Source organism: Cottoperca gobio, chromosome 24 (assembly GCF_900634415.1).
Source record: "Cottoperca gobio chromosome 24, fCotGob3.1, whole genome shotgun sequence".
NCBI classification, from domain to species: Eukaryota; Metazoa; Chordata; class Actinopteri; order Perciformes; family Bovichtidae; genus Cottoperca; species Cottoperca gobio.
The window spans coordinates 7,140,482-7,167,379 of record NC_041378.1 but is presented as its reverse complement, the minus strand read 5'-3'; the positions used below and the strand labels follow the sequence as shown (position 1 = coordinate 7,167,379).

General features: G+C 40.4%; 2 protein-coding genes across 9 annotated transcripts in view; one reads left to right on the top strand and one right to left on the bottom strand.

Annotated features, from left to right (window-relative positions):
• The window catches only part of otofa (otoferlin a), a 66,748-nt gene extending 55,624 nt beyond the window's left edge, over nucleotides 1-11,124 (bottom strand). For 6 of the 7 annotated variants that reach the window (XM_029462971.1, XM_029462972.1, XM_029462970.1 and 3 more), the window contains exons 1-2: nucleotides 10,817-11,124; nucleotides 3,681-3,739 (exon numbers count right to left, since the gene is read on the bottom strand). In XM_029462971.1, coding sequence (XP_029318831.1) covers nucleotides 3,681-3,739; nucleotides 10,817-10,898 — 141 coding nt within the window. In that variant the 5' untranslated portion in view covers nucleotides 10,899-11,124. The remainder of the gene's footprint in view (nucleotides 1-3,680; nucleotides 3,740-10,816) is intronic. The other variant, XM_029462973.1, reaches the window with a different exon arrangement.
• Nucleotides 11,125-15,297: 4,173 nt separating this feature from the next.
• fndc1 (fibronectin type III domain containing 1) overlaps nucleotides 15,298-26,898 on the top strand; it is a 34,225-nt gene continuing 22,624 nt past the window's right edge. For both annotated transcript variants that reach the window (XM_029462588.1, XM_029462587.1), the window contains exons 1-3: nucleotides 15,298-15,399; nucleotides 21,909-22,103; nucleotides 23,446-23,514. In XM_029462588.1, the coding sequence (XP_029318448.1) occupies nucleotides 15,327-15,399; nucleotides 21,909-22,103; nucleotides 23,446-23,514 (337 nt within the window). In that variant the 5' untranslated portion in view covers nucleotides 15,298-15,326. The remainder of the gene's footprint in view (nucleotides 15,400-21,908; nucleotides 22,104-23,445; nucleotides 23,515-26,898) is intronic.

The window sequence follows — 26,898 nt, the reverse complement described above, 5'->3', positions numbered from 1 at the left end:
GCAGCACGTAAACTTGCAAGCTGATGCACATGGGTACACACAGAAGCAGCCGAAGAGAAATGGGAGCTTATATATATATATATATATTTATTTAAGGGCTCATACAACGCAGTAAAAATACGGCATTCCCTACAGAAAATGTGTTTTTGTTATATATCTCTGTGAGCTTATCTGCACCCTTGTGTTTAATTCTGCTGTTTGTTTCTCTAAATCAACAGTGCGTCAACCAACCAAAAAAACAAGTTTCTATACAGTAAGTGTGCCAACTGTAGATTCTACTGTGCTAATTTTGATTTCTAATATTTCATGCTTTCAACTTCGCTCTAACTGTAAGCGGGCAAAGGAAATATTCTGCTGAGATCATCATTTATTCAGTAAACTCAGAGATGGGAAAGCACCTCCCTGGAGCAGCCCTGAATCTTAAAAACCGGTGAAGTTCATAAACTATTTTTAGCTCCGGCAATGTTCCAGCTTGCGTCTTCTCCAGAAGCAACCGCTACTCCTCTTCTTCTTACTTGTGGTCAAGTGGTCAGTAAAATATCAGCTGAAATATGACCTCTAGAGGTGGATCACCCTAATGCTTTGAAGTTATGTTTTAAGAGTCTTTTATTCTCCGGTGGCTCACTGGATATGAATCCTTTACTTCTGGGGATGAGGTAAATTAGTTTAAAAACCTCACCCTTGTAGTGGTATGTTCTCATATAACAGATACGCCTTACTCGAGCCCACTAACTTCCCAAATCTGATTACAGAGGCAGTCGGGGAAGTTCTGTGGAAGTGAGCTCACTGTGGTCTCTTCCTCCTCTCTTTGTTCAGCCGCAGCACGCCCTTGAGTTCAGAGTCCTGGTCAAGCTAAAGAGGCTTTCAGCCGTGGAAGAGCAGTTACACAACCACTACTAAAACAGCAACCCTGTCCACTAGAGATGGTTTACTAATTCCTTTTTTCAAATGAGGTTTTGTCAGATTTGTCACATTTTGCCGAAAACATTCAGAATCAGCCTTTTCCAACTTGGCAGTCTGGGGAGAATACTACAGCATATGTGAAAACGGATGTATTTTTTTTTGCCTCCACGGGAAGCTGTGTGAAGTGTGATAATTTGCCTGAAGTGATGTTAGGTGGGACTGAAGACTACAAGGTGGAAAATGAAAAAAATATCGGGTGTGGAGTTAGAAAGAAGTTAGTTTACCAGACTCATCTCTCTCGAGGCTAGCAGCTCGAGGCTGCATAAGCTGCTACAAACACGAGTCTGAAGCTCCGACTGAACGGTCGTCGGTCGAGTTGCATTGAGGGTAATGTAGGTTTTGATAAAGAAGAAGAACGTGTTATAAAAAAAAGATAGCGTCTCTGGTTCTGCAGCATAAGTTCCACAATGGTATATATACACAAATAACAGAATCAGGGCGGCATTGAGTTGCTCATTTGTAGGAGGTATGGTTGAAAACAGTAAGCATACAATGGCCTAAAAAAGTCATGAGAAAGCCATGGGATTCAGAATATAGCTTTACCTAATCATAAGACTCTCATTAAAGTCAGACTGTGCACATTACTACACTGTAGGGAAGTAGCAGCTGCAGGCTAGTGGAGAAGGAATATTCCTGAACTCATTATGTGTGCATAATAATTCCCCTTTCCTTGTCTGCATGGTGTAAATCTCCCGACATCTTTTTTGTAAAATAAACAAATCAATATTCCTATTCAAATTCGTCATGTGCCCTCTCTCTCTTAAACACACATTGACTTACAGACATACACATATAAAAGCAGGCCCATACTGCATGAACCCTGTCGTCACATACATTACATGCAGGGCTGTCTGTTCTTTGCTCCAGTTATGTCTAACTACTGAGGGGGAAGCCCTGGTGTACTGCAGCTAAAAGCCAAGTCCCACCATGGAATGAATAATGAATACAGATTCTCCATCCTGTCTTTCCGCATACTAGTTCAAAGGCGTCCTGCGAGTCCATGCATGAAGCAAAAACACACACACACACAACTCTATGCTAATGGGTCTGAACTCCACGCACTGGACTGAGTTTACTGAGCCATGCAAATGTCCCAGTGCTGAGGATGAAGATATCAGATGAGGAGGACGTGATGAGGAATAACTCAAGAGTTTGTGAGGGGGGGGGGGGGGGGAAGCACATGTACTGTACACTCAGGCACCAGCAGCATGTAACACACCCATGCATGCACAGACACACAGACTCAGGGAAGCACAAGTCGTCTCAAGGGAAGCCTGGACGTTTTATTGATGCTGAGTGGTGCTAACAACCTCCCCAGCACTGCAGGACTGCGACGAGAGCATCGGTTGAGGCTGTCACAAGAGATGACACATCAGTGCCAGCCACTCAGTTCTATACCAGTTACCAGCCTCAGGAATAATATAATGCACCATTATATATATATATATATATATATATATATATATATATATATATATATATATATATATATAGATTGTGAATGTGTGTGTGTCGTGTGCAGTCATTTAGCCAATTTTCCTGATTAGACTGAAAACAAAAGCCGTGGCTATCAGCAAAGGAAGCAGCCCTCTGCCTGTGATCCCATGAAAGGAAGAATGTTTTTCCTCTATAAAAGCAGCTCAGAGAAAAAAAAACAACGCTCCCTTAAAAAAAGGCACTACGCGTTTGAGGCCCTCTTTCTTGTGTTTTTCTTATTTAATTCTTTGACTTCATCCCCTACCTCTATTCCGTCCCTTTTGCTTTCACTCTGTGGATTTCCTGCAGCACTTCTCTCTTGATCCCCCTCCCCTGGTCTCTTTCTTATACCCCGCCTCTGCTCCCTTAACCATCATAACACTGGCTTATCAGTGTGACAGGAACCTGCAGGATTCCTATTGGGGACATTTCCCAGAATCCCACTGCAGCCATAAAAGAGAATGACCAACCAGCACCAAAAGGGGTTCAGTGAAAGTCTTCCTCAGGTCTGTGTTCATAACAATTCAACTTTCTTTGTCAAATTTAAAAGAACTTCCAAGTTCTGGCTGATGGAGTGTGGAGAGTCTAGTTTAATTACAACAGAACAAGAGTTCAATGTCATGCATGGGTGGAGGCCACCACTTCTGCCTCGCCTCTCAGACACTGATTGGCCATCAGTGAACAGGAGAGGGCCATTAGGAGACCATTGGCTATTTACAAGTGAGAATAAGTAAGATAATTAGGTGATAAAACGTGATCCTTGGCTGATTCATCGGTTAGAGTTGGGGTTTCTCCCTGTGTCTGCTTGAAGTCACTTATCCTGGTTATTACAGCCATATTGGACCACCTCGCTATTTATATTCAATGCCAATGTTAAGTGTTAACGTAGTGCGCCCTACATGTAGCGTGGATGGCCGTGTAGTATTTCCAACTTTAGTTTCCTCCCAAAAGTCCAAAGATAAGCAGTTCAGGTGATCTGGAAACTTTACATCGCTCTAAGATGTAAATGTTCATATGTCCAGGGTCCACCCTGCTTCTAGCAATGCATGCTGGGATTGGGTTATGGGTTTTTATTGACTTAGCACCAGGTTCATTAGCAAAACATACAGCCTTTGAAATCATTGTATTGTTATCTGCAGTGGAGACTGGAAGGTTGTGGTTTCTGTTAAGTTAAGATAAAGAATATAATTCCTCATTATGGAGGTGAGTTAGTGTATGTTTTGGGAAATGAAGACACTGACCTCATTAAAGTGAGCCACCTCCTCACAGTTTTCTGCAACACGGCTGTAAAAGGACAGACCTGGAAGGCGAGGAGGAATTGAGGTTAGAAACACATACATGGTACAGTAATGACATGGCATGTATCGTCAGCACACAGAGAGCGCACACACGCAGCAAGGGCAATTTATATAGCACAATACTATCTTGGTAATTGTTTTCTTCTAGCATTATGAGAGTGGGTCAGGCAGGTTGTGAGTCGCAGTGTAATAAATACATTAATATAAAATGTTGCAGGAAAAAAACAGTTGTGCTTTATTTGAGTATTTCCTTTGTATGCTACTTTAAATTTCTACTCCACTAACATTTAGTACTTCTAAAGTGTAGTAGGATTTATGTCTCTTTTTTCTGCTTTTAGCTTATTCTTCTTCTTTTGTCTCCTATATCTTATTTATGTTAGCATGTACAGTATGATTAGCACTTGTGTTCATTGAGTCATAAAACATAAAAATAAATAAAAATAAAGGGACTTTAAATGAAGGATTATTACTTGTAATAATATTTTTACATTGCAGATTTGGGACTAAAGTGAAGGATCTATTCGCTGAGAGACATTTATCAAACATTACTGTCTAAAATCTGTTTGCATTTGTCACATTAAAGACCAGTGAAAAGACAAATGAACGCCTTAAGTACCTCATAAACACACAAATGAGACAGGCTGTGTGGAGCCACAGGAGAGAGAAAAGAAATTAAGACAATAAATATCCACAATATGACTGATTATGCAACAGAATAAAAACGGGAGAGAAAAACAACCTCAGCAGAATGGAAATGACATAAAAGAGGAGACGTTTTTGCCCAGATTAAAACGTTTCCACGTGATTAAATGATCATAAAAACAATAATATCTTGGTGCAATGTGTGTTCAAGGTAATACACAGGGCAGAGAGCCATTCGCTGTACAGTAACTTGAGTCACTCATGCGTGCTACAGCCCGTGCTCCCCTGGTTGCTTTGTGATGCTCATGAATGGTGCCGGACTGCCGAGTGTATTCTGCCTTTGTTGCGGTAGTTTGCTTTGTGTATCTGAGGCTTTGTGTGGGTGTTGATATTTGTTTGGGTGCATGTGGACAGCTGATCTGTACTAATATATATATATATATATACACACACACACACACACATACACACACACACACGGCTGTAATTATAAGTTTGATTAGAAATGTATAGACTGCCGTTGATGTGTTACTATTATTTGTGCTGAAAGTATCTTTTCACACATTCACAGACCAGACGGAAAATATACAATATACAGCCTCATAAGTATCAATTTACCGGTACAATTTGCCCATTTTGACTCTGGTCCAAGTGTTATCATCTCTCCATCACTCACCAATCGCTACAACCTTACAAAACCCACATCTTTAAATTTAATGTTTTTGAAAATAAACACCACTTATATGTTAGAGAGGGAAAGAGGCAATCTTCCTCCTACATTATTCAAAACACAGGCATCGCTGTCATACCAGTGTTTTATATCTAACTGAGACGTGGGTTTGGAAAAGTAGATTTTGTGAAGCTTATGTAAGGTGCTTTACACCAAACTGAAACAACATTCTGCTAATCAGTTTGCCTTCTAGCCTTGGTGGAAACAATGAGAAATAAGAACAGAGTGGCACTGAAAGAACCGACCTGTTTTTATATCCGAGCAGGCAGACGGAGATGGAAAGAGTAATAGAGAAAGATAGAGAACATTGCAAAAGACTCAAGGTAAAATGAACAGGATGCAAGTGCCTTTAAGCTTTTATTCAGCTTCACCTGAATCTATAGGGTGAAACATTAAGCTTAGAATAGAAAAAGTAAAAAGCATTGTTGTAATCTGCTTTAATGGATGTAATCAGTCTTCATGTATCCCTCCGAGCACCTGCTCTTTGTCGTTCCTGCGATTCCATTTTGTCTTATTTACTGACCAATTTAAGAGCAGAACGAGAGACTGTGTACATAATAAATAGGTATCACAATTTAAACTGAACACACAGTACATTTCTGCTCCAGCAGAGGATGCAAAAAAAATTGTTTCAGTGTGCTACAGGGAAGATAGAGAATATAAATAAAGTGAGTAGGATACAGTAGATTGCACGAATGCTGTTATAGCCTAGAAAATATCAAAGATTTAGAGTTAAAAACATGACAGAGATGAACGAATTGTGCACACAGAAGCGTGGGTGTCAAGTTGTTTGACAAGTGATAGACAACTAACAGCAGAAGTTAATCGGGCTGAAAGAAGCAAGCTGTAGTGGAATGTCTCAAAAGCCGATAATAATGGTATATTCCACTTATCGCTGATGTACAGTGTGTGTGTGATCCTGCAGGCTACTGTGCAGAGGCCCAGCCCAGCTGGAGTGTCATTCTTTGATAAAGCCGAGAGCTGCAGATAACAGTGAGGCTTTATCAAAGACTCACAAAATCAATTCAGTTTTGATGCCTCCGCTTTGAAGAAGACTTCACTGCCTATGGTAACAGATAATAATGAACACGTTTTAGCCTGACTGGACAGGAAACTCTACAATCCAATTTATTGCTTTTCTTATATTACACAATAAGTGCAGTTTTATAATATTTCCCCAAAATATTGAAAATGTTTGATTATGTGTGTTATGGACCCTGTCAAACTTAAGATGTGGAGCAGGCTTTACATGCATAACATTGCTCCACCAGCATATCTGGGGGTTATATACACTGTATATATATATTGTATATATATATATATATATATATACAATATATATATATATATACAGTATACATATATATATATATATATATATATATATATATATATATATATATACTGTATATATATATATATATATATATATATACATATATACACTGTATATATATATATATATATCCATCCATCCATCGTCTACCGCTTATCCGGGATCGGGTCGCGGGGGCAGCAGCTCCAGTAAGGAACCCCAATCTTCCCTTTCTCCGGGCCACATCCTCCAGCTCCGACTGGGGGATCCTGAGGCGTTCCCAGGCCAGTGAGGAGATATAATCTCTCCACCGAGTCCTGGGTCTTCCCCGGGGTCTCCTCCCAGCTGGACGTGCCTGGAACACCTCCCTAGGGAGGCGTCCAGGTGGCATCCTTACTAGATGCCCGAACCATATATATATATATACCGGTATATATAGTTTAACATGCCAAGGGGTGGCTGCAGCTTCCTGGCAGACTTCTTCCTCTCCAGGAAGTAGTTTGAGCTGAACGCTCTCAGGAAGCGCCAATAGCAGTCTGCTGGGAAATGAATGACTCTAAAACCTGCAGCAATTAAAGAGTCTGGGGACGCAAGACTTTGAGTCGAAGAAGAATTGTCACACGAAAAGTATAAACTTCGAACTTGAAATTAGGGACAGTTCTAACTAGAAGGGCACTCGGAGAACGCAGACCTCCACCAAGGCCGTTTCCATAAGTGAATAATAATGCATATATCTACCCCGTCATTCAGAAGCCAGTTTCAAGAAAATCGTGCCAGTAGTTTTTCAGTATTCCTGCCAACAAAGAGACAAACCAACCAACAAACAACAAACCAAAATTGGCTGATTGGAAATGCAATTGAGGAAAGAAAACAAAATGGAAAAGAGATAGAGCGATGGAGAACAAAGGGATGTTAAGAGGGAAATAAACGTTTAAAATGTTTCTCTGTGTGGCAAAGTAGTTGCTAATATAGAGATCAGCCTTCTTTACCTGGTAAATTAGACATTTTCTCAGTGTATAGCAAAGATACTGAGAAATTACTCAATAACAGTATTCTTTTAAAATAAACTAATCATATGGTGGGCGCCCTGGTGTTTCAGTGTATGATGGGTTTGATCCCAGCTCATAACTGTTGCACTGCTCTCACTCGCCCACCTTTCCAGCGACTCTCTGCTCTGTTATCTAATGACCCACAATTGCCAAAATGTATAACACACACTTTGCATCTGACCACTTAGATAAAGTGATGTCTTCATTTCCTTTTAAGTAAATACCATGCCTTCAACCAAAAGGTTTTACTTAATTCTTCTTGCTAAATAAAGAAGCACTTTCATAAGGCCATAAAATATGTTGTAACATACCTAGTCAGGCTAACATGGAACATGGAGCCCCTACTTTGTGGACATGGAAAGACTTAAGATGTTATTTGGCCAGAGAAAGGACAATGCCTGAAGATAACAAAGCAATTCAATGATTTATGGAAACATATTGATGAGGCCCTAAAACAAAACTTGAGGCAAAGCTGAGGAGAAGGGCCCCAGCTGGGAATACAGAACTGAGAAGTAAATGTGTGAACGAGATAAAAATTAATTGCCTATGTTTTATAGTCAAATTAAGTGATTTCATGTAAATTAATAACAGTAATAGACTTAAAATTAATGACCTGCTTGCTTTTTAATAGAAGACATGTTGCCACATACAGTATTTAACATCAGTGACAAAAAAAATATGACTATGGGAAATAATTACCAGAATCTGAAGCTCCCCTCGGCTAAACTAATCTTTAAAGCGAGTGACAGCTCATCGTTAGGCTGTCCGACCCACAACTTTGCTATTCGCTTTCACGTCTCTAATATCGCTGTTTTCAGCGAAATGCTCTAAAAACCAACTGCACACCTCCAGCTCAGCACAAGCCCAAGTGTGTCCCTCTCACGTTACCATACATTGGGGGTAATGATCAATTTCTCTTAATTAACCGGCTATATTAAAAGCCAGAAGGTCGTATAAAACACTTAGTGTTGCCATGAAGCTGTTTCCAGAACCCCAAAATATAACCATCTTGAAAAATATTCCATCTGCTGTACGATAAAAAACAATATTACACCAAATTTCTCAAATTGCGTCTCTGTTCCCCAATCAAAACAAAGATGGAGGCCACCTGCTTGGATAGGAAACAGACTAGTAACTTGGGAAACGGATTAAAAAATGTTTTTATCTGGAATCTTTTTTCACCCAGGTGGGTGAAGATTATGTTGTGACTCTTGACATAATGACTGAACAACGGTATGTGTTTTTTTAACGACAGTAAATATCTTTTATATGTTACCTCTTTGAACCGGATGTAGCTAACGTTAGCTAGTTATGCTAATATGCCAACGGCAGCTACACAAAGTTGACAACTAGCTAGCTATATGGTGAACATAGTGGAGCATTTAGCAGCAAAAGAGCTATATAATTACACAAGAGATGGAAGAGACCAAAAACAGAGTTTATAAAGAGCAGAATAATAGTGGGCTTACATTCACCAGGTGGCCAGAAAACACGACTCCAAATGAGAGAGATGTTGCTTCATAACCACTGGATGTGTAAATACATGGCTGTTTGCGATTAATTTCGTCATATAAACTTAAAAGATGATGATATGGACCACAAGTGGATTAGAAGTTACACCATAAACTGTGACCTAGTTAGGAATTTCAGCTGTTTCGCCACATCTAGCGATTTTTATCACTACTACTTTATTTTGATAGCTATTGCCAAACACATTTTCCATCTAAGTATTTAGCTTAACATTTTGACAGCATGTGATTTCAGTGTTTCTGGAAGATAGAAGGAGCAAAGTGTGGACCAGCATATATAGGCTACATTACCTTTGTGCTATCACAGCTGATCAAATCTGCAGCATTTTCGGTAACTAATAGGCTATGCAAATGTATAGGGGTCGCATTTGTAAGGGTTTACAGCTATCAACATTTGCGATCCTATCTAAATACCATCACGGCACAAATTTGCAATTCGGTGTAACCGGTTCAATTCGATGTGTTTATAGTGCATCGAGTAGGTATTTATATACAAACCTTTCATGGTAACTATGGTTGACAAAGAAGATTGTATGTGAACTCCTGCTTTTGCTTTAAAAAAATATACAGAGCATGTGACGTAAGTGAAAATCATTGAGAAGAGCAGACGATCTAATGCTTGATTTGGATGATGCGGTTAATGTTTTATCAAGTACTTGGTGAATTCACTGCAGCACAACAATGAAAATCTATCCTCTCTTCAGTGCACACACAGTCATGCACACACACACACACACACACACACACACACACACACACACACACACACACACACACACACACACAATCACAGAGCAGTGGAGAGAGGAAGACGGGGTTGGTTGTCTTGTAACATCCTACACAATACTGATGCTGACAGCATGAGTCTAATCAGAGATCAGCTGAGTGAAGATCTGTCAGAGAGGAGACTTATCACTGTCCAAGGTGCTGAAACTCACACGCCTCTCTCTTCCTGTTTCTCTCCCACAAGCAAAGAAACGTTGCTGAATGAATCCACTGAACTCCCTCCAAATGTCCCTCCAATCCTAAAGTGTTTCCTGTTTCTCCTGAACAGCAAGAGAGGCATTGCAGGTCAGGGGTTGGGATGATGGCACTGTAAGAGCTATAAAACGCCAAAGTACTGGATTGGCAATTACGCCAAAGGTATAATGACCCCCCCACCTCCAACACCCACTTCAGCTTAGTCAAACCTACTGACTTGTCGCCCCTTATAGCTTTAAAATGACCCATCGAGTGAAAACACATGAGAAATGACTGTAATGTCACTTTATCCACAGGGATGTACTGACAGTTACACAGTGCTTTTTCTTTTTGTGGCTATTATGAATAATAAATAATCAAGTTTAAAAAATACATGTCCTGAGAGCTGGGATGCTACTTTATTAACCATCACGAGCAGCAATGTTAACTCAATATTTCAAATATAGTTTGTTTATTTAGTAAAAGATGTGAGAAGGCAATATAGAGCACAGGATGTGAACATGGGTGGACACTAAATGCTTATATAACAAGTGCAAATTGTTGAAGTAAACTCCCATTATGGGTTGGATTTTTAAAACGCACCGGCTAATTATTCTGTTTTAGGATTGCTGTCCTCTCTTTCTCTCTAATATTTGAATATTAGTCCAGTTTCCATCTTTGGATGGAAGGCGCATTGATACATCAGAGCTCAGCGCGAGGGGTTTCCCCAACTTTTTAACGCTAATTATCTCCCATCACACTGATTTACAACAAAAAAAAAAAAATCAATGCACACCACACAGGCTGATTCAATTTCACAGAATACAGGCTACACCACAGAAACGTTATCCTACCTCTGAATGTAACTTTGGCGATCCTGTCACCTTTCCCCCGGAGGTGAGCGGCCGTCTTCAGGTGAACCATTAGAGCCATCATTAGTCCACACTGGTCAGAGGAGTAATCTTACTCCACACGGATAAAACTTGAACCGGTTTGGTGCAATCTGTGTTAAGTGATCTTTAGGCGAGCCTCTCTTTGCGTCTGGACAAACAAATCGTTTTCCATACGGACAGCATGTACAGACTAAGACTTTGTGTTTTTTAACAAACGGAAACACAAAACAGTGATTTCATTATAGGCTCCAGTTAACATTTCCTCTCGCTCCGTGGCTGCTGGGTCTGTCGCGCATCTCCGGGCTGGCACTTGGTTTTACTCTGCTCGTCGTGCAGGAAGGGCGGGGGAGGGGGGGGAGGGGGGGGGGGGGGGGGGGGGGCTTCAGCTTCAGTGTGGGGATGGTAGATGCTCTAATTGTAGAGGAATCAGCCCAGCTCTGGGATGTAAGAGAAATTCACTGCTTCCCTTTTTTCAGGCAGTAAAACTCTTCTATAGTCATGAGCCTACTGTATGCCTCAGCAGATGTATCTTCACTGCAGACTGCCTGGTTAGTTAAAGTGTGAGATGTGTTCAGATCATTTGCAGTATATTTATAAAGGATAGACTGGGGCAGTGTGGAGCCTAATTTCCATCGTCTTTTATTTTATTGTAAGTATAGTTACTAAATACAGAGTTTGAATAGTAATGGCATGCTTTCTTTAATATTGCTATACAATTTAATATGAATTTAAGATTTCTAAAACGTACTGGATTGTTGTTTAGGACAGATGCTGAGGAAACCTCGTATGGATAAATTAAGGTCAGGGGGTCAACGTTGTACCTGCTGGTTGTATCTGTTACAAGAACGACCAGCAGGTAGGCAGCTGTGCCAAGATTTTTCAAAACGGAGTCCAAGTCCCTGATGGGTCCAGAGGGGATTCTCCAGGAGAAAAATTTGGAATAATTCACCAGAAGTTACAAGGGAATTAAATTATAAAAAGTCCCAGTGCACTATTGCATGGCCAGTTTTTTGGTTTCATGTGTGGGAGTACTTCACATAAAATATTTGCCTTTTTGAAACATGCAACAAAAGCTGTATGCAAATCTGAAAGTAATGAATGAATGCACTTTATTTATACAGCACCTTTCATCTAAAACATGCTTTACAATTCATAAGCAAAAAACAAACACCAAAAACAAACTTACAGAAAATCATAAGAGATTAAAAACAGACAGCTGCTAATTATAGGCTTTATTTAAAAGACACCTTTTGAGTTGACGTTTAAAACTGTCTACTGAGTCAGCAAGCCTAATATTTAAAAGTAAAGCGTTCCATATTTCTGGGGCTAGAAGAAGCATCATCGAAAGTTTAAAAGAGCAGCTGTGGAGAATCTTTGGGTTTGTGGAGGATTATTAAACAATAGGGAGTCTGTGATACAACAGGGGGCCAGGCCATTTAGTGCCTTAGAAACTAAGTGAAGCACTTTAAAATCTATAATATTGATTTGTATTGCTGAATTTCACCTCATGACATAAAACAATTAACACACTAAACTGTGAAACTGGGAGTTTATTCAGAAATGCCACAATTAGGTTGCACTGATGGCAGCCGGATCCCCTCTGACAGCCCTGCGATGTTTCCCAGCGGACACACGGACACTTCCGGCTATCAGCTTGTTGGTCCTGCCAAAATATGCTGCCTGTCAGTAAGGAATCATATCATCTGCTCAGACAAAAAAAATACATTACTTATTGTGACAATGCAGTGCAGGCTTGACACTTTGACATTTATGTTCAGTAAGTGTGTCACTGTGGTTTCTATTATTCTGCCATCCCTCATTGATATAAATGGTTGCGGACAAAATAATTGAAACAACAGTACAGTATAACACAAGCACCACACACTCTTAGTTGAATCAACACCTCTCTAAAGCATTTCAACAAAGACTGAACATTATAACCTCCTTGAAATTAGGATTTCTTGCAGGACTGTTGTATTAGACTGCATTAGTTTTAGCTACGTGTGCCGAATAAACTGACAGCTTGTGTGCATCTAAAGAGCGGAAAGGACCAGCTTTCCCTCAGCTTGTTGTTTCTGTTTACTGAACCACCCTATTTTTAGTTACTGTCTAAGACCGCTAATTAGATGGGTTTTTTTCTTTCTCTCAACTCTCCCAGAAAATAAGGGAGAAGTACAAAGACAATAGTTGAATGAAAAAACTGATCCTGTAATTATTTATCTCTGTATATGAGATACTCCATAGCACTAGCACCAACACACTGCATGTATGTTGAACTGTATAGCTTTGAGTCTTAAACATGGTTACATGTTGGACACTCCTTTAACTAACGGCCTAATGTAGCATTTCAAATGACAAAATAAATTAAGTGAATGCTGACAGAACTGGAACACAACGCTCCGTTCATATAAACTCATCTGGACTTGCCGTCCAACTTGATGCAGTATATCAGCAGAGATGGACGATTTCATCACAAGCATGCTGTCACCTCCGTGGGGGGATTATCGCAAGACCTGACAGAAATAACCTCAGGCTTGCGTATAACAGAATGTGAAACAGTGTACCTAGTGTACTGAGCTGGCTGAAGCAAGCGTGGCCTGAGGAGCAATCCAGTGCGTGTGCGAGTGTGAGTGTGTGAGTGTGTGTGTGTGTGTGTGTGTGTGTGTGTGTGCACGAGTGAACGTGTCTACGCACATTTGCTGGGATGGAGTGAAAGAGAGAAGTATCTGCTTTGATAAGATTTTTCTTTTAGTTTAAAAATGAATTATGTTTTGTGCTGACTGCAGTAGTGTGTGTGTGTGTGTGTGTGTGTGTGTGTGTGTGTGTGTGTGTGTGTGTGTGTGTGTGTGTGTGTGTGTGTGTGTGTGTGTTTGAGAGCGATAGAAACTCAATCATCACCAATAATGACTTTATGAGGTTAAGGTTTTACAGGCAGAGATAACATAAAAAAGACAAACTACAATTACTGTACTGGCCCCTGGGGGCCGTAAAGATGATCACTGACACACATGTATGGATTTTGTGGCCCCTTTTTTTTTATCAGTAACAAATACAGAAAGAAAGCCTGAAGAGTTGTCCCCAAAACATGTTACAGATCAGCTGTGTGGTGAAAACCGTGTTACTGTACTAACTTCTAACTACTGTCCTAACGTCCCTAACTTCCCCTCAGACTCTGGCTTTAGAGCCTATCATGACTTCATTAAAGAATAAGTACAGTAATTGTTGTGTGTGTTTAGATAAAGACTCTGGCCAACAGGGGGGGTGCTGGTCTGGAATACAAAAACACATACAGACAAGTTTATAAAGCTGTTGCTTAATGAGCCCACACGGCACTAACATTGACAGATATTAATATTACATTGACAGATTATTCATCATGAAAAGACAATTGCTTAGCATAATTTCAACAGAAGCAGAAGCTCAGAATCATTATACGCATGTGTGATTGTTCTTAGCCTCACTGCAGCACAATATCATTCAAAAACAAACAAGTAATAGACACATTTACTACAGTATAGGCATGTACTGTTACTCAGTTATCAACTACACAAGAGGATTTTAGATAACACTTCAACTCTACTGCTGCTACTGTACACATCAGTTTTAGTTAAATATTACATTACAGGCTAAATTATATTTTAAAATGTGGCGCGTTGCTCCATCTAGTGGTTAAATTACTTATTTTGAAAATGCATGTAATTATGCACACACAGATGGGACTATTTGTTGAGGTCTTGGCCCACAGTCCTGTTCTCTCACACCTCACCTGAGGAAGAATGTTGTATCCTTAAGTGGTTTTGTTGTGCAAGAATAAGACTGTAGCAAAACGGTGGAACTGAACTGCCTGCATAAATGTGTTTGGATAACTAGACCTACCATAAAAAATAACATTCCTATAGTTTTGAAAAGAAAAACACACAATCTTTAAACAATAAACTGAGTTATTCTGGCACGAATCAGTCGCTTCACCCTGAAGTCTCTTTGTTTTCTCCCTCCACCTGCTACCTGACCTTTTGGGGTGAAATCAGTGGTGTTCCCTGAAGAGGGAGACATTTTCTCAATTCTAATTGTATTATTTAATACAAAATTCAAAGACACCATGCAGCAGCTTTCAAGCACATATAAAGATCTGAGGAACATACAGTAGGCAATGTTGTTCTGAGAAAAAAAATAATAAACTATAAGAAGAGGAGTTTTCACATTCAGCAATTTGTTTCACAGTTAATTCGTTTTATTACAAAGCTACTTCACAGTTGAATTCACTTCAATTCTTTCAAATCAGAATGGACTGCAGAGGTTTATGGATGTAACACTTATTATTAATTTTTAGAATTTTTTAGGCTGCTTTAAAGGAGCCGAGAGTTCACGCTGAGAGGCAGCAGTCCCATCGGGAGAGGGCAGGGCTCGAGCGTCCCAGCCCTCCGCATCCAGCTGCTGCGTCGCTCTGCAGCAGTAGCGCGCCACACTCACTATGGCTTTAGCCGCAAGCAGGACCCTCTTGGCGCTATTCGTTACGTTTTGCGCACCGGGATGCGGATATTCAGGTAAAATATTTGTTTACTTTTTTCCTGAGCACGTGTTGCACTCATTTTTGATTCAGTTTGATAATTGTATGGACATTGTTGTTTTTCTCCTTGTGTGGTTTAATGGATCCAATTTGATTGATGACAGTTGTTGCAGTTTGGGACTTGGACCAGATTATTGCTGTAGTCTGTGCGCTTTCGTGCATTAAAATGTACTAATCTACTCAGAATCTTGATGCTGTTAATTTGATAGAAAAGAAACTAGAATATTTTTAGTGCGCTCGTGCGTATCTGTGCGCGCGAGCCTTTAAACATTTCCCCAGTTGCTGCAGATGTCAGTTTTCACGAAAACGAATAAGATTAATTGTGGTCATGTTTAATGCATTATAATATTACATTTAAAAGTATAGTTTGATTTGTAATTTGCAGTTGTGAAATAGTTTAAGTGAGCAATTAGAGCAAATACGTGCTTCACTGTTGTTACTTTATGGGGGGAAAATATGATGCTGGCCTCTCAGCAGAAGTCATGGAACAAGTCCTTACCTCATACAGGAGGCACATGCTGGAGGAGCTGATCAACAATTATAAGATGATGATGATAAATATCAGGCTGCATCATTGTGCTTTCTTCTGAGGGGTGTCATGCCAAAATTGTAAATTCATCTGGCCGATGGTGGTGATAAATGACCGGCCAATAAAAGTCAGTTTCATGGGAGAATAGAAGTTTTCATTCCATCACACTTCATCTGGCCACTGCATGCTTTGAATGTCATATCAATCATCAGCTATTGGAAAGGAACGGGGGAAATACTCCTGAAAGCAAAATGCTTTTTACCCACAAGAACTTTTATTTTTATTTTTATTTTTATTTTTATTTTTATTTTTATTTTTATTTTTATTTTTATTTTATTTTATTTTTATTTTTATTTTTATTTTTATTTTTATTTTTATTTTTATTTTTTAAATTTAAATTTATTATTATTATTATTATTATTACGTAGTATTTAGATTTATTTTAATGCATGTCAGCACGGTGATCTATCAAATGAATGTCACATTTGTGACAGGCACACAGACCGCAGCACACATGTTTTTTTTTAAAGTTTCCTAAGTACTGTTTGTAAAATCAATTTTCAGGGAAAGAAGTCCACATCCTCCAGACAGTCAAAATATCCCAAATATCAAAAGTGCCATAAAGCCTGAAAAGTTTGGATGGCAGTAAGCTAACCCTTTTGGCTTTTAGTTTAAAGGCCACGTTACAGCCAGCTTTTTTTCCTCCCCTTTTCTCCAACATAACCAATCCACTTATTCTGTCAGTTGATCTATATGCCTCCTTCCTTCTCAACTGCTAGCACTTAGTGCATGATGTCACCGCTTTCTCTGAATATAGGCAGCTGTGATTTGTTGTGGTCTTTTACTCTGAGTCATTTTCTTTTCCATCTTTTAGGAAGTATTTTTCAGAGCACTTTTTCCTGCAACACCTTGCTTCACATTCATCCACTTATACACGTTCACACCTGGGAGATACTTAATACAACCACATTTCCCTGCTGCGGGAAACTGAGCAGGTCAATGTCTTCCTTTTCGGGCATTTTGACAGTATTGCTTAGAGGAGAGGAGAGTGTTACTCATTAACTTTCTCCGCTTGTCAGTCTAAAATGCTTCACAACAGTGGACAAAATTGGGCTCTTGGGAATATCTGGACACCTAGGCGGGAGCAGCGGAAATAGAGAGAACAGAAACAATGTTTTTGATGATAAATAATGTCAACTTCTTCCATGCAGCCACAGTCCATCAACTCCTGGAAAGAGTGTAGAGAGTAATTGGGACAGAGCATGAGGGGAAAGAGGGAATCATGTCTTTGCAGGCCAGTGGAATTTAAATTCTCTGCTCCACTTAACTTGCTGGAGTTCTGCAGGAGCACCCCGTGAGAGATCCCACTGAAAACTTTCAGAATCAGGAATGTCATAACTTTGCAATCGGAAAAAATATGACAGTCACAGGTAGGCAGAGTCAATCACAGATCGAATATCTCTAATATTTTCCACAATACTGGACATGTTTGATCACCGTGGACCTGACATAGCTTGACCCACACCCACCTGCAACTTGGCTGCCTGTCAAACCTGACAGTGATGGCGCGTCTCGTGTCATGATGTCATCTCTAGGCACCGTTCCAGTTGTTTTAACAAGTACCACCTGGGCCACGAGCACACCTGTCACAGCACAGTAGATGTCTGCATACTAAGTGTGCTGACTGAGGACATAACATAAACTAACAGTGTAAATATGTCAGTCTTCAGCAGGGACGGGATATTTGAATCATTTGGAAAGTCTGTTGGTTCGCGCTTGTGACCACCACTATTGAAATGCAACATATGTTGTTAGACTGTAATTGTAGTGGTCGCTTCTGTTTGTAAAAGTCACATGTCATTAATATCAGTCACATTTCCCTTTTTAAATGAGGCTTCACCCCCAAAATTAAAATGAGAGCATCCAGTCTGACAGTCTGGTGATGGATGTGCCAGCGTGCCTATGGTCATAGTCTCAGTCTGGTGTTTTGGATTTATGACAAAGTTGATTATTGGGAAGAGTTTATTGAGGGGCAGAGGTCAGAAGAGTTAAAGGCTGACAGTTCTGTAGCCCTTGGCCAGATTTGACACCAGCCGCCCCATCCAGATTTATGTTTTTCATAGAGGCAGCTTGAATTTGATTTTAATTGTGTTCCCATATATTTTCTTAGATCTTATCACTTTAAAGCACTAGTTCAAAATTTTAAAAAATATATGCTTATTAACATCATTGCCAAAAGTTAGGTGAAAATCGATACCACTCTATTGTTTGTACACTACAGCGAGGGGATCCTTAGCTTAGCATAAACACTGAAAACGGGCCTGATGACAAGCAACTCTAAAGTTTGCTAATGCTTAACAAACAAGACTTAATGGGGCGGTTTCACAGACAGAGCTTAATCCTAGTCTCAGCGACCTGCACAGACTCATTTTAAAATAGTCCTAGATTTAGCTTGTTCTGGATTAAACTAAACTCTGTCTGTGAAACCGCCCCAATATGTTAATCAGTGAGACATAAGTCTTTATGTTACGTTAAGATAACTGTCTCCTTGGTGTAATTTCATATCTAAAGGACATGTGTGGTGCTGAGCTTCTCTTCAAACTCTCTGCAAGTAAAGAAGAAAAAAAAGTGTATTTTCCAAAATACATGGGGCTCAAAACACTAAAAAGCAACAGCAACGTCTCTTTCCAGAATCAGCATCACAGTCACTCGTGATAATCCACAGAACATCGGACTGTTCCTTTTAGTCAAAAGGATTTTCACTAAAAACAGTTGACAGCGAGGTCTGTGAATAGTTGAGAGACACATTGTTTCTGTAAAAGATACTTTGTTTGGTGAATGTTTGCATTGCTGTGACCACCACAATAATCAATTCAATTTGACTCCATCTGGTTGTGGTATCGGAAATCTCAGAAATAAAACCAAAATGATCTGCATGACTGACCGGTGGAAAGCGATTCATTTGGTAATTTGGGTGAACCAGCCCTTTAAGTCAATGTCATGGTTGGTTGATGTCTCAATCTGACCAATCAGATTTAAGTAATAGTTTAATAGTTTTTTTCTCAATCCAACAGTAACTTTCAATACAATATCAAAAACACAAGATAAATAGATGAATACAATAAGATAAGAATGTGGATATATTCACACTATACATCCCTAATACTAACAAAAAACAGAAGAAGGAGCTGCACGCACAGTAATATTTGAGGTTTCTCTTCCGAATGCTTGTTGTGCTGCAATGATCTAAAAATAAATCTCAAAAATAGGAAAGTGGAAACTTTTACATCACTTGCCTCTAGCACCCAGTTATTGGAGAGGAAATATACCTCAGTCAGTGTGTGCATGTCTTTATTGATGCCATGACAGAAACTGTTAATATCCTAGCACATGCTGATGTATACGACTTCAGTCTTATATCTAATAACTTAATGGACAGTAGGCGTGACACTGCAACACTACCTTGTTAACCCCTCCACACATACCTTCACTGGGGATCCAGTGTCGATGGGGGTTTGGGGAAGAAGACAGGTATTAGAGGTTAATGGCATGACTCATTAGGGGTGAGCGGGAGGTCAACCTCTGTGATTTTGTGTGCGAGGTGAGAGGGTTCTCTTGTAAAAGTGGCAGCACATTGCAGGTGCATGAGTGCAAGTATTTTCTAGAACAGTTTTACAGGAGTCCTTTGACCTCAGGGCTTACCTGCATAGGCTTCTTGTACCAAACTACACATGCACATACACGCGTCTGTCTGTCTCACTATCTCTCAAACACACACACACACACACACACACACACACACACACACACACACACACACACACACATACACACAAAATAAACAGGGATATAATGACCCCCATTGCCCTCATTCTTCACATACTTATTACTTTCCACTACCTAACTCAATCACACTCTCACCGTCTGTCTGTCTTTTAAATGTTATATTATTGCCCTGGTTTCCCATGGCGACTCCCTGAAACCAAGCCTCCCTCTGATGTTACAACCACTCAGTTGCTTAACTGCTTCCCAAACTGTTTATTCTTGGATGGCAATCATGCATCTGCTGTGCTCGAAAAGCAGTCTTGATTTAATCAGAAATATCTGGTTTGCCCTTGGATCATACTTTTCCAAAGAGGCAAAATCACAGAATGATGTCTGGACAGAGGAGCAGATCCCTTCCTACGTAATACATAGGCCTTATTGGAAACAGGGTGGGAGCGATTGAAGTGAGTCCAGACTAGAGTCTGCCACGAGCAGCTGATAAAATTGACTCCCCTGTAACCCTACGTAAATGAGGATATAATGAGGAGAGATTGTGTTTTGTTTTGGGTAAACACTCTCACACTCCTTCAGGCACTCAGGCAAGTCTGCATCTGAGGGTCTGTGCTATCTAGAGTCCGCAGAAACGGCAAGGAGACGAGCTTTCGGCACGTACTAAACAACAGTGTAGGCCTCGGGAGAGCTATGGCCTTTAAAGTGCCGCATACAGGGCCTGAGCAGCAATTATTTCTGAACGTGAAAAATGAAAAGTGCAGATCCAGCTGGGCACACACCTGCAGACAACAAGAATTCAAAGTGATGAAGGGATTTTGTGTAGATGCTAAACTGAAACGGCTGCTGTAAACCTTTGGGGAGCGCAGACAGTCATAAGGAGCAGCTGTTTATGACTCTTATGACAATACTGACAATTATATGTGACAGCTTGCAAACAAATCTTGCACTACTTGTGTTAGAGAAGATCCTCTCCATTTAGCCAATGCTTGAATACTTATTTGGATCTTGAGATTTAAAGCTGCTATAATATAATATTTGTTGTATTAACAACGGATTATATGGCACAGAGAATTATCACCAGACTCATGTGGTTCCCCTCAGCTCTTTGGAGCCTTTGAGCATCTTTCAGTTCATTGTTTCGGTTTATTAGACTTAAATTTATCACATGGACAGAAACAGGACTCCAAATGAATGTTGACGGTAACTCATCGCTATAAATGAAGCACAGCAACACAACCGTTAATATCACGATTGTTTTAATTAGGATTTAATGTTCATGCATGTTTATTAATGAATGTTTTCATTCTCCCAGCAGAACAGTCACATCATCTGTTAAAAATGCTCAATTGTTTGACTTTGAAAAGATACAAAACAATGACATGCACATACTTTGATTATGAGTGGGAGTTAGTGGGTCAGGGTTTTAAACAAGTATTAAGCAAAATGTCTTACTATGAGTCAGACCTTTTTACAAATGTCCCCTTACTTTTGTTGACTGCTTCAGCATCCGTGCAAGCTCTCAGGCACAAGGCCATTCTTTCGAGCACGATGGATCAAGGCAGCTATTTTTGAATTTCTCAAATGGTTGTTAACTATTTCCCACGTATGCAGTCTCCTCCGGGACCTTCTTTGTAACTTTTCTTCTTTCGTACAAAGTGATTTCATAATTGTATATTGTGCTAAAGTCACGCTCGATGCTCCACGTTATTATCTGGGTGTACTGTTGGCCCGTTGGATAATGGAGCTGTTGCATTACCATGCGGACCAAAAGAAGAGCAAAGACGCAGTTGCTGTCCAAAACACAGCAGTGGTTACTATTTCCTTTGTTTTGTTTAGATTCAATCTAGCCAAGAGGTGGACTGAAGATTGCTTATTGTCCTGAGCCTTGAGCCATCCAAGCAAATCCTCATTTATTTATTTAACCATCAAATTAGTTTGTATTTTTCAGTGCTGCCTTACACGTAAGTTTATGCTTCATCTGAATCAGAGTTACTTTAAATGCCAAGTATAATAAATATAGGAGAAAGTGTACTGGTGGCACTGAAGAAAAAGTTTATTAAATGCTCACAGAGCTGCAGACTCGCATGTCTGCCATAATGTGTAGAGGCAACAAGCGATAAGGGAACTTTTAAAATAAACTTTATAAGACACAATTTATCCTGACGTCATTTGTTTTGCAGCAGAGAAGCCCCTGCGGTCAAACAATGGGAAACAGACATCTGTGGATAAGGGCCTGAGAGACAGCTGGGAGCCTTCTATTCATCTAGATGGAAGACCTGTGGACCGCTTCGTCATCAGCTCCAGCAAACCCACCAGGTCTCACCGCTTCACTAAAATGGGAAAGGACAGTCGCTCTCATCTACTGGAGGATGTAGGTAAGGCAGAAACACAGAAAAAGTAAAAAAGTGAGGTCGTTTGAGATAGAGTTACATGAAGGAGTCATTAGTAGGAGCTAATGAGTATGTTTCTGAAGGACCTGAGGAGTGGTAGACAAAAGAAAAAGTCATTAAGAGGAAAATAAATGGACATAGAGCAAGAAAAAGAGGTTTGGCTTGAACTATCGAGCAAGCTTTCAGATCCTGGAGTTCTGCACTTTCTCAAGACAAGTGCCAAGAATGAGGAGGGGGGGATGAGCAAAGCTGTGTACAGAGCAGAGAAGCCGGGAGGTGAGGTGTAGGCACACGCGGGCAAGTGCATGTACAATTGATTTTTTTTATCAGAGGATAAATTAATTATTGGATGTGTTGTTATCCAAGTTTGCCAGATGAAAAAAAAAGGCGCACTGGGGGGTGGTGTTGCCAGACAGAGGTTATTTCAGGCTTTAGAAGGACATTATTTTTAGGTCGTAATGGCCTTTTAATTGCTAATCCCGCCTTGTCAAACATAAAACAGGTCTTTATGTTTCTATACAGTTTGAAGTGTTGACACAGTCTAGCCTGCTTTTGTCATTATTCCATTTTCCTCTGTCCTTGGCATCTTACAGCCATACTTCATCAGCGGCTCAGAGTCTGCAGCCAACCCTTCTTTTCCACATCCAAACCCAGCCCAGCTTCTATAACCCAATCCCCTGTGTTGTGGTCACTTGCTGTGTGTGTGTGTGTGTGTGCAACACAAGTGTGTTTGGTGGTGATTGTGGTGGAGGATAGGGCGGTGCCAAGTGTTGAGTCATGCATTGTCTTGTATGGTGTGTCAGTGTTTGTTCAAAAATGCATCTATAGGTGTGTGTGTGTGTGTGTGTGTGTGTGTGTGTGTGTGTGTGTGTGTGTGTGTGTGTGCCCAGCGTGCGTTGTGGCGGCCTTGTGGTCTCTCCAGCTCCGGTGCAGTTTGCCATAAGTCTCTGGCAACCGAGCAGCACGTCTCAGTGTTGCCTTTCCAGAAATTCCTTGCAGATCGGGTGTTGTTCCCTCAGCAGCATGAGAGCAGCATCAGTCGTCATAAATAACACTACGCTGTTTGCCTACACATCATTAATGTGTCTGGCCAGCCACTGTTAGACTGACTCATCAGGAACGACAGGGGGTGAGGTAGAGACTATGAGATCTCTGATAAGAGGGGAAAAGCAAATCACACACAAGTTGGAAAAATAGCATTTCCACTTTAACATGTCTCAATGGTAAATCTGAGTTTCTGTTTAATTGTGCATAATTTATTGTTTTCTTACAAAGTTTCTACTGGTAACATCATTTAACCAATTTTTGTTTTTGTCAAATTTTTTAGACCCTGAATGGGTTAACCTGGATGGCTTTGCTGTGCTGGGCGGTGCACCTGTCAGCAACTCATCAGCAGGTAAACATGATCTCAAGGCATCTTTACCAACAACACACGAGTCTCAGTTAACAGCATGTGGTTAAATCCATTACAAGCGGTCTGCTGAAATCATCTGCTGTCATCACGGATATAAAAGGAACCGCCAAATCAAATGTGATGATGATTCACACTTGTTCTGTCCCAATGACATTAATGGTTAAAAACACTCCCTTGTCTCTGACTCATTGATCCCCATCTATTCAGCGAGGTGTGTTTTCTTGCAAGTGATTTTTTAGAGTTTTGTTGCCTTTATCGGTAAACACCACGTTAATTATCAGCTTGAAAGAAAATTAGTAGCAGACAGAATTGCTTGTAACCTAATTGACAGATTATCTATACAGTTAATCAATTGAATTAGTCACGCGATAGAAATGTATCTAAACAATTTTGATTGGTAACGAATAATCATTTGTCATGTTTTCAAATTCTCATTGTCTTTAATTTAATACGTTTGGATTTTGACCTGTTGATTGGACAACACGTTATTTAAAGATATGCCACTTTGGGCTCTATCAACTTGTGAAGAGCATTTTTATTTTATTTTGTGGTATTTATAGACAAAAATTATAGAAAAAATATCAAATGAATTATTTGGAGCTCTAATATTTATTTAAACTTTATTTAAGCTCTTTAGAGGAAATGAAATATTCTTCTCATTGAAGTGGATCACACTTAATAAAGTTTACCTCAGCTTCAGAATAGACTTTTTGTAAACTTTCATTATCTGTTTAGTTCTGTGCGGTCATGGGGCATCGGGACGTTTAAGCGTGTGTCATGTAAACACAAATAGACACTCGTGTTCAAACTGTTCCACATGCACAATTTAGTCTCTCCAAACCACTTGACTTGGCGTGTATTTGTGCCACGGTGGGGAACATGGAGAAAACCCATTCAAATTCCAGACTGAAAAGATCAGGACCAGCAATTGAACCAAGGACCTTCTCGCTGTGAGGCGACAGTGCTAACCACCGAACCACCATGCTGCTCTGGAGTTTCAGTTATATTTGTTTGAGGCAAAGCCGCTCTGGAGACACAGCTAATCATATTCGTTAAGTTTAGTCTCCCTGAATGGAGCCAAAGACCCACTGTGTTTCTGGCAGAATAACGGAAGGGGCAAAAGAAAGTGTCATGAAGCTTTAAATTAGCTAAAGTTATCTAGCTAGCTACCGCCTAATGTCAATGATCCCAGTTAACATTCCAAGTCATTATATTAGCAGACGGTAAGCTCATTAATAACTGCTAAAAACAAATGAATGCACTGGCAATGTTTTATATTCATATTTGACTGTTGTGGCAGCCATAATGCTGTTAACGCAGCTTTCATATGATTATCAATTTTACCTGTTATTTGGAAAAAAGTGGAAGCTGCCTTAAAGACACGGTGTGTATATATACAGTATATCTCAAAAGTGAGTACACCCTTTAGATTTTTGCAAATATTCTGTTATATCCTTTCAGGGGATAACATTATCCTACTGAAACTTTGATATAACTTAAAGTAGTCAGTGTGCTGCTTGAATAACAGTATAGATTTATTGTCCTTTGAAAATTACTCAGTACACAGCTGTTAATGTCTAAACAGCTGGCAACAAAAGTGAGTACACCCCATAGTGAACATGTCCTAATTGTGCCCAATGATGTTGTTTTCCCGCCCTGGTGTCATGTGACTCGTTAGTGTTACAAGGATTCAGGTGTAAATGATAAGCAGGGCTGTTAAATTTGGTGTTTTGGGCACAATTCTCTCTGAATGCTGGACAACATGGCACCTCATGGCAAGGAACTCTCTGAGCGGCTGAAAAAAAGGATTATTGCGCTTCACAAAGATGGCCTTGGCTATAAGAAGATTGCCAACACCATGAAAATGAGTTGCAGCACAGTGGCTAAGATCATACAGCGGTTTTCCAGGACAGGTTCCACTCGGAACAGGCCTCGCCAGGGTCGACCAAAGAAGTTGAGTCCACGTGCTCAGCGTCATATCCAGAGGTTGGTTTCCAAAAATAGACGTGCGAGTGCTTCCAGCATTGCTGCAGAGGTTGCAGAAGTGGGATGTCAGCCTGTCAGTGCCCAGACCATACGCCGCACACTGCATCAAATCGGTTTGTATGGCCGTCGCCCCAGACAGAAGCCCCTTCTGAAACCGATGCATAAGAAAGCCCGCAAACAGTTTGCTGAAGACAATGAATCCAAGAACATGAGTTACTGGAACCATGTCCTGTGGTCTGATGAGACCAAAATAAACCTGTTTGGGTCAGATGGTGTCCGGCGTGTGTGGCGGCACCCTGGTGAGGAGTACCAAGACAAATGTGTTTTGCCTACAGTCAAGCATGGTGGTGGCAGCATCATGGTCTGGGGCTGCATGAGTGCTGCCGGCACTGGGGAGCTGCATTTCATTGAGGGACACATGAATTCCAATATATACTGTGACATCCTGCAGCAGAGCATGATCCCCTCTCTTCGGAAACTGGGCCGTAGGGCAGTTTTCCAACATGATAATGACCCTAAACACACCTCCAAGATGACAACGGCCTTGCTGAAGAAGCTGAAGGTTAAGGTGATGGACTGGCCAAGTATGTCTCCAGACCTAAACCCAATTGAGCACATGTGGGGCATCCTCAAGAGGAAGGTGGAGGAGTGCAAGGTGTCCAACATCCGTGCGCTCCGTGATGTCGTCGTGGAGGAGTGGAAGAAGATTCCAGAAGCAACCTGTGCAGCTCTGGTGAATTCCATGCCCAGGAGGGTTAAAGCAGTGCTAGATAACAATGGTGGTCACACAAAATATTGACACTTTGGGCACAATTTAGACATGTTCACTATGGGGTGTACTCACTTTTGTTGCCAGCTGTTTAGACATTAACAGCTGTGTACTGAGTAATTTTCAAAGTAATAATAAATCTATACTGTTATTCAAGCAGCACACTGACTACTTTAAGTTATATCAAAGTTTCAGTAGGATAATGTTATCCCCTGAAAGGATATAACAGAATATTTGCAAAAATCTAAAGGGTGTACTCACTTTTGAGATATACTGTAAGTGTTGTATATTCATATTCTGACTGGAGATTTTTCTTGCCACTGTCTTTGTCAGTTGAGGCTAAACTGAGAATTGTTTGTATAAATTTAACTGTGGCTAAACTGAGCAACGTAACCAATTTATGTTTGCAAGGTTTAGATTTGCTTTTGAAGTGAAGAGAAATGTCAAAACCGTGGATAAAAACTTTCTTCAGATAATTTTTGAGGAGGGACTGAATAAGCACACAACAGTAAAGTTATTCAGCATCAGCCTGAACACACTGAGGTGGGTCTCCGCTGTAGCAGTGGTATGTGTGTCTGTCTGGAGGCCAGTCTCACAGCACCTCGGACCAT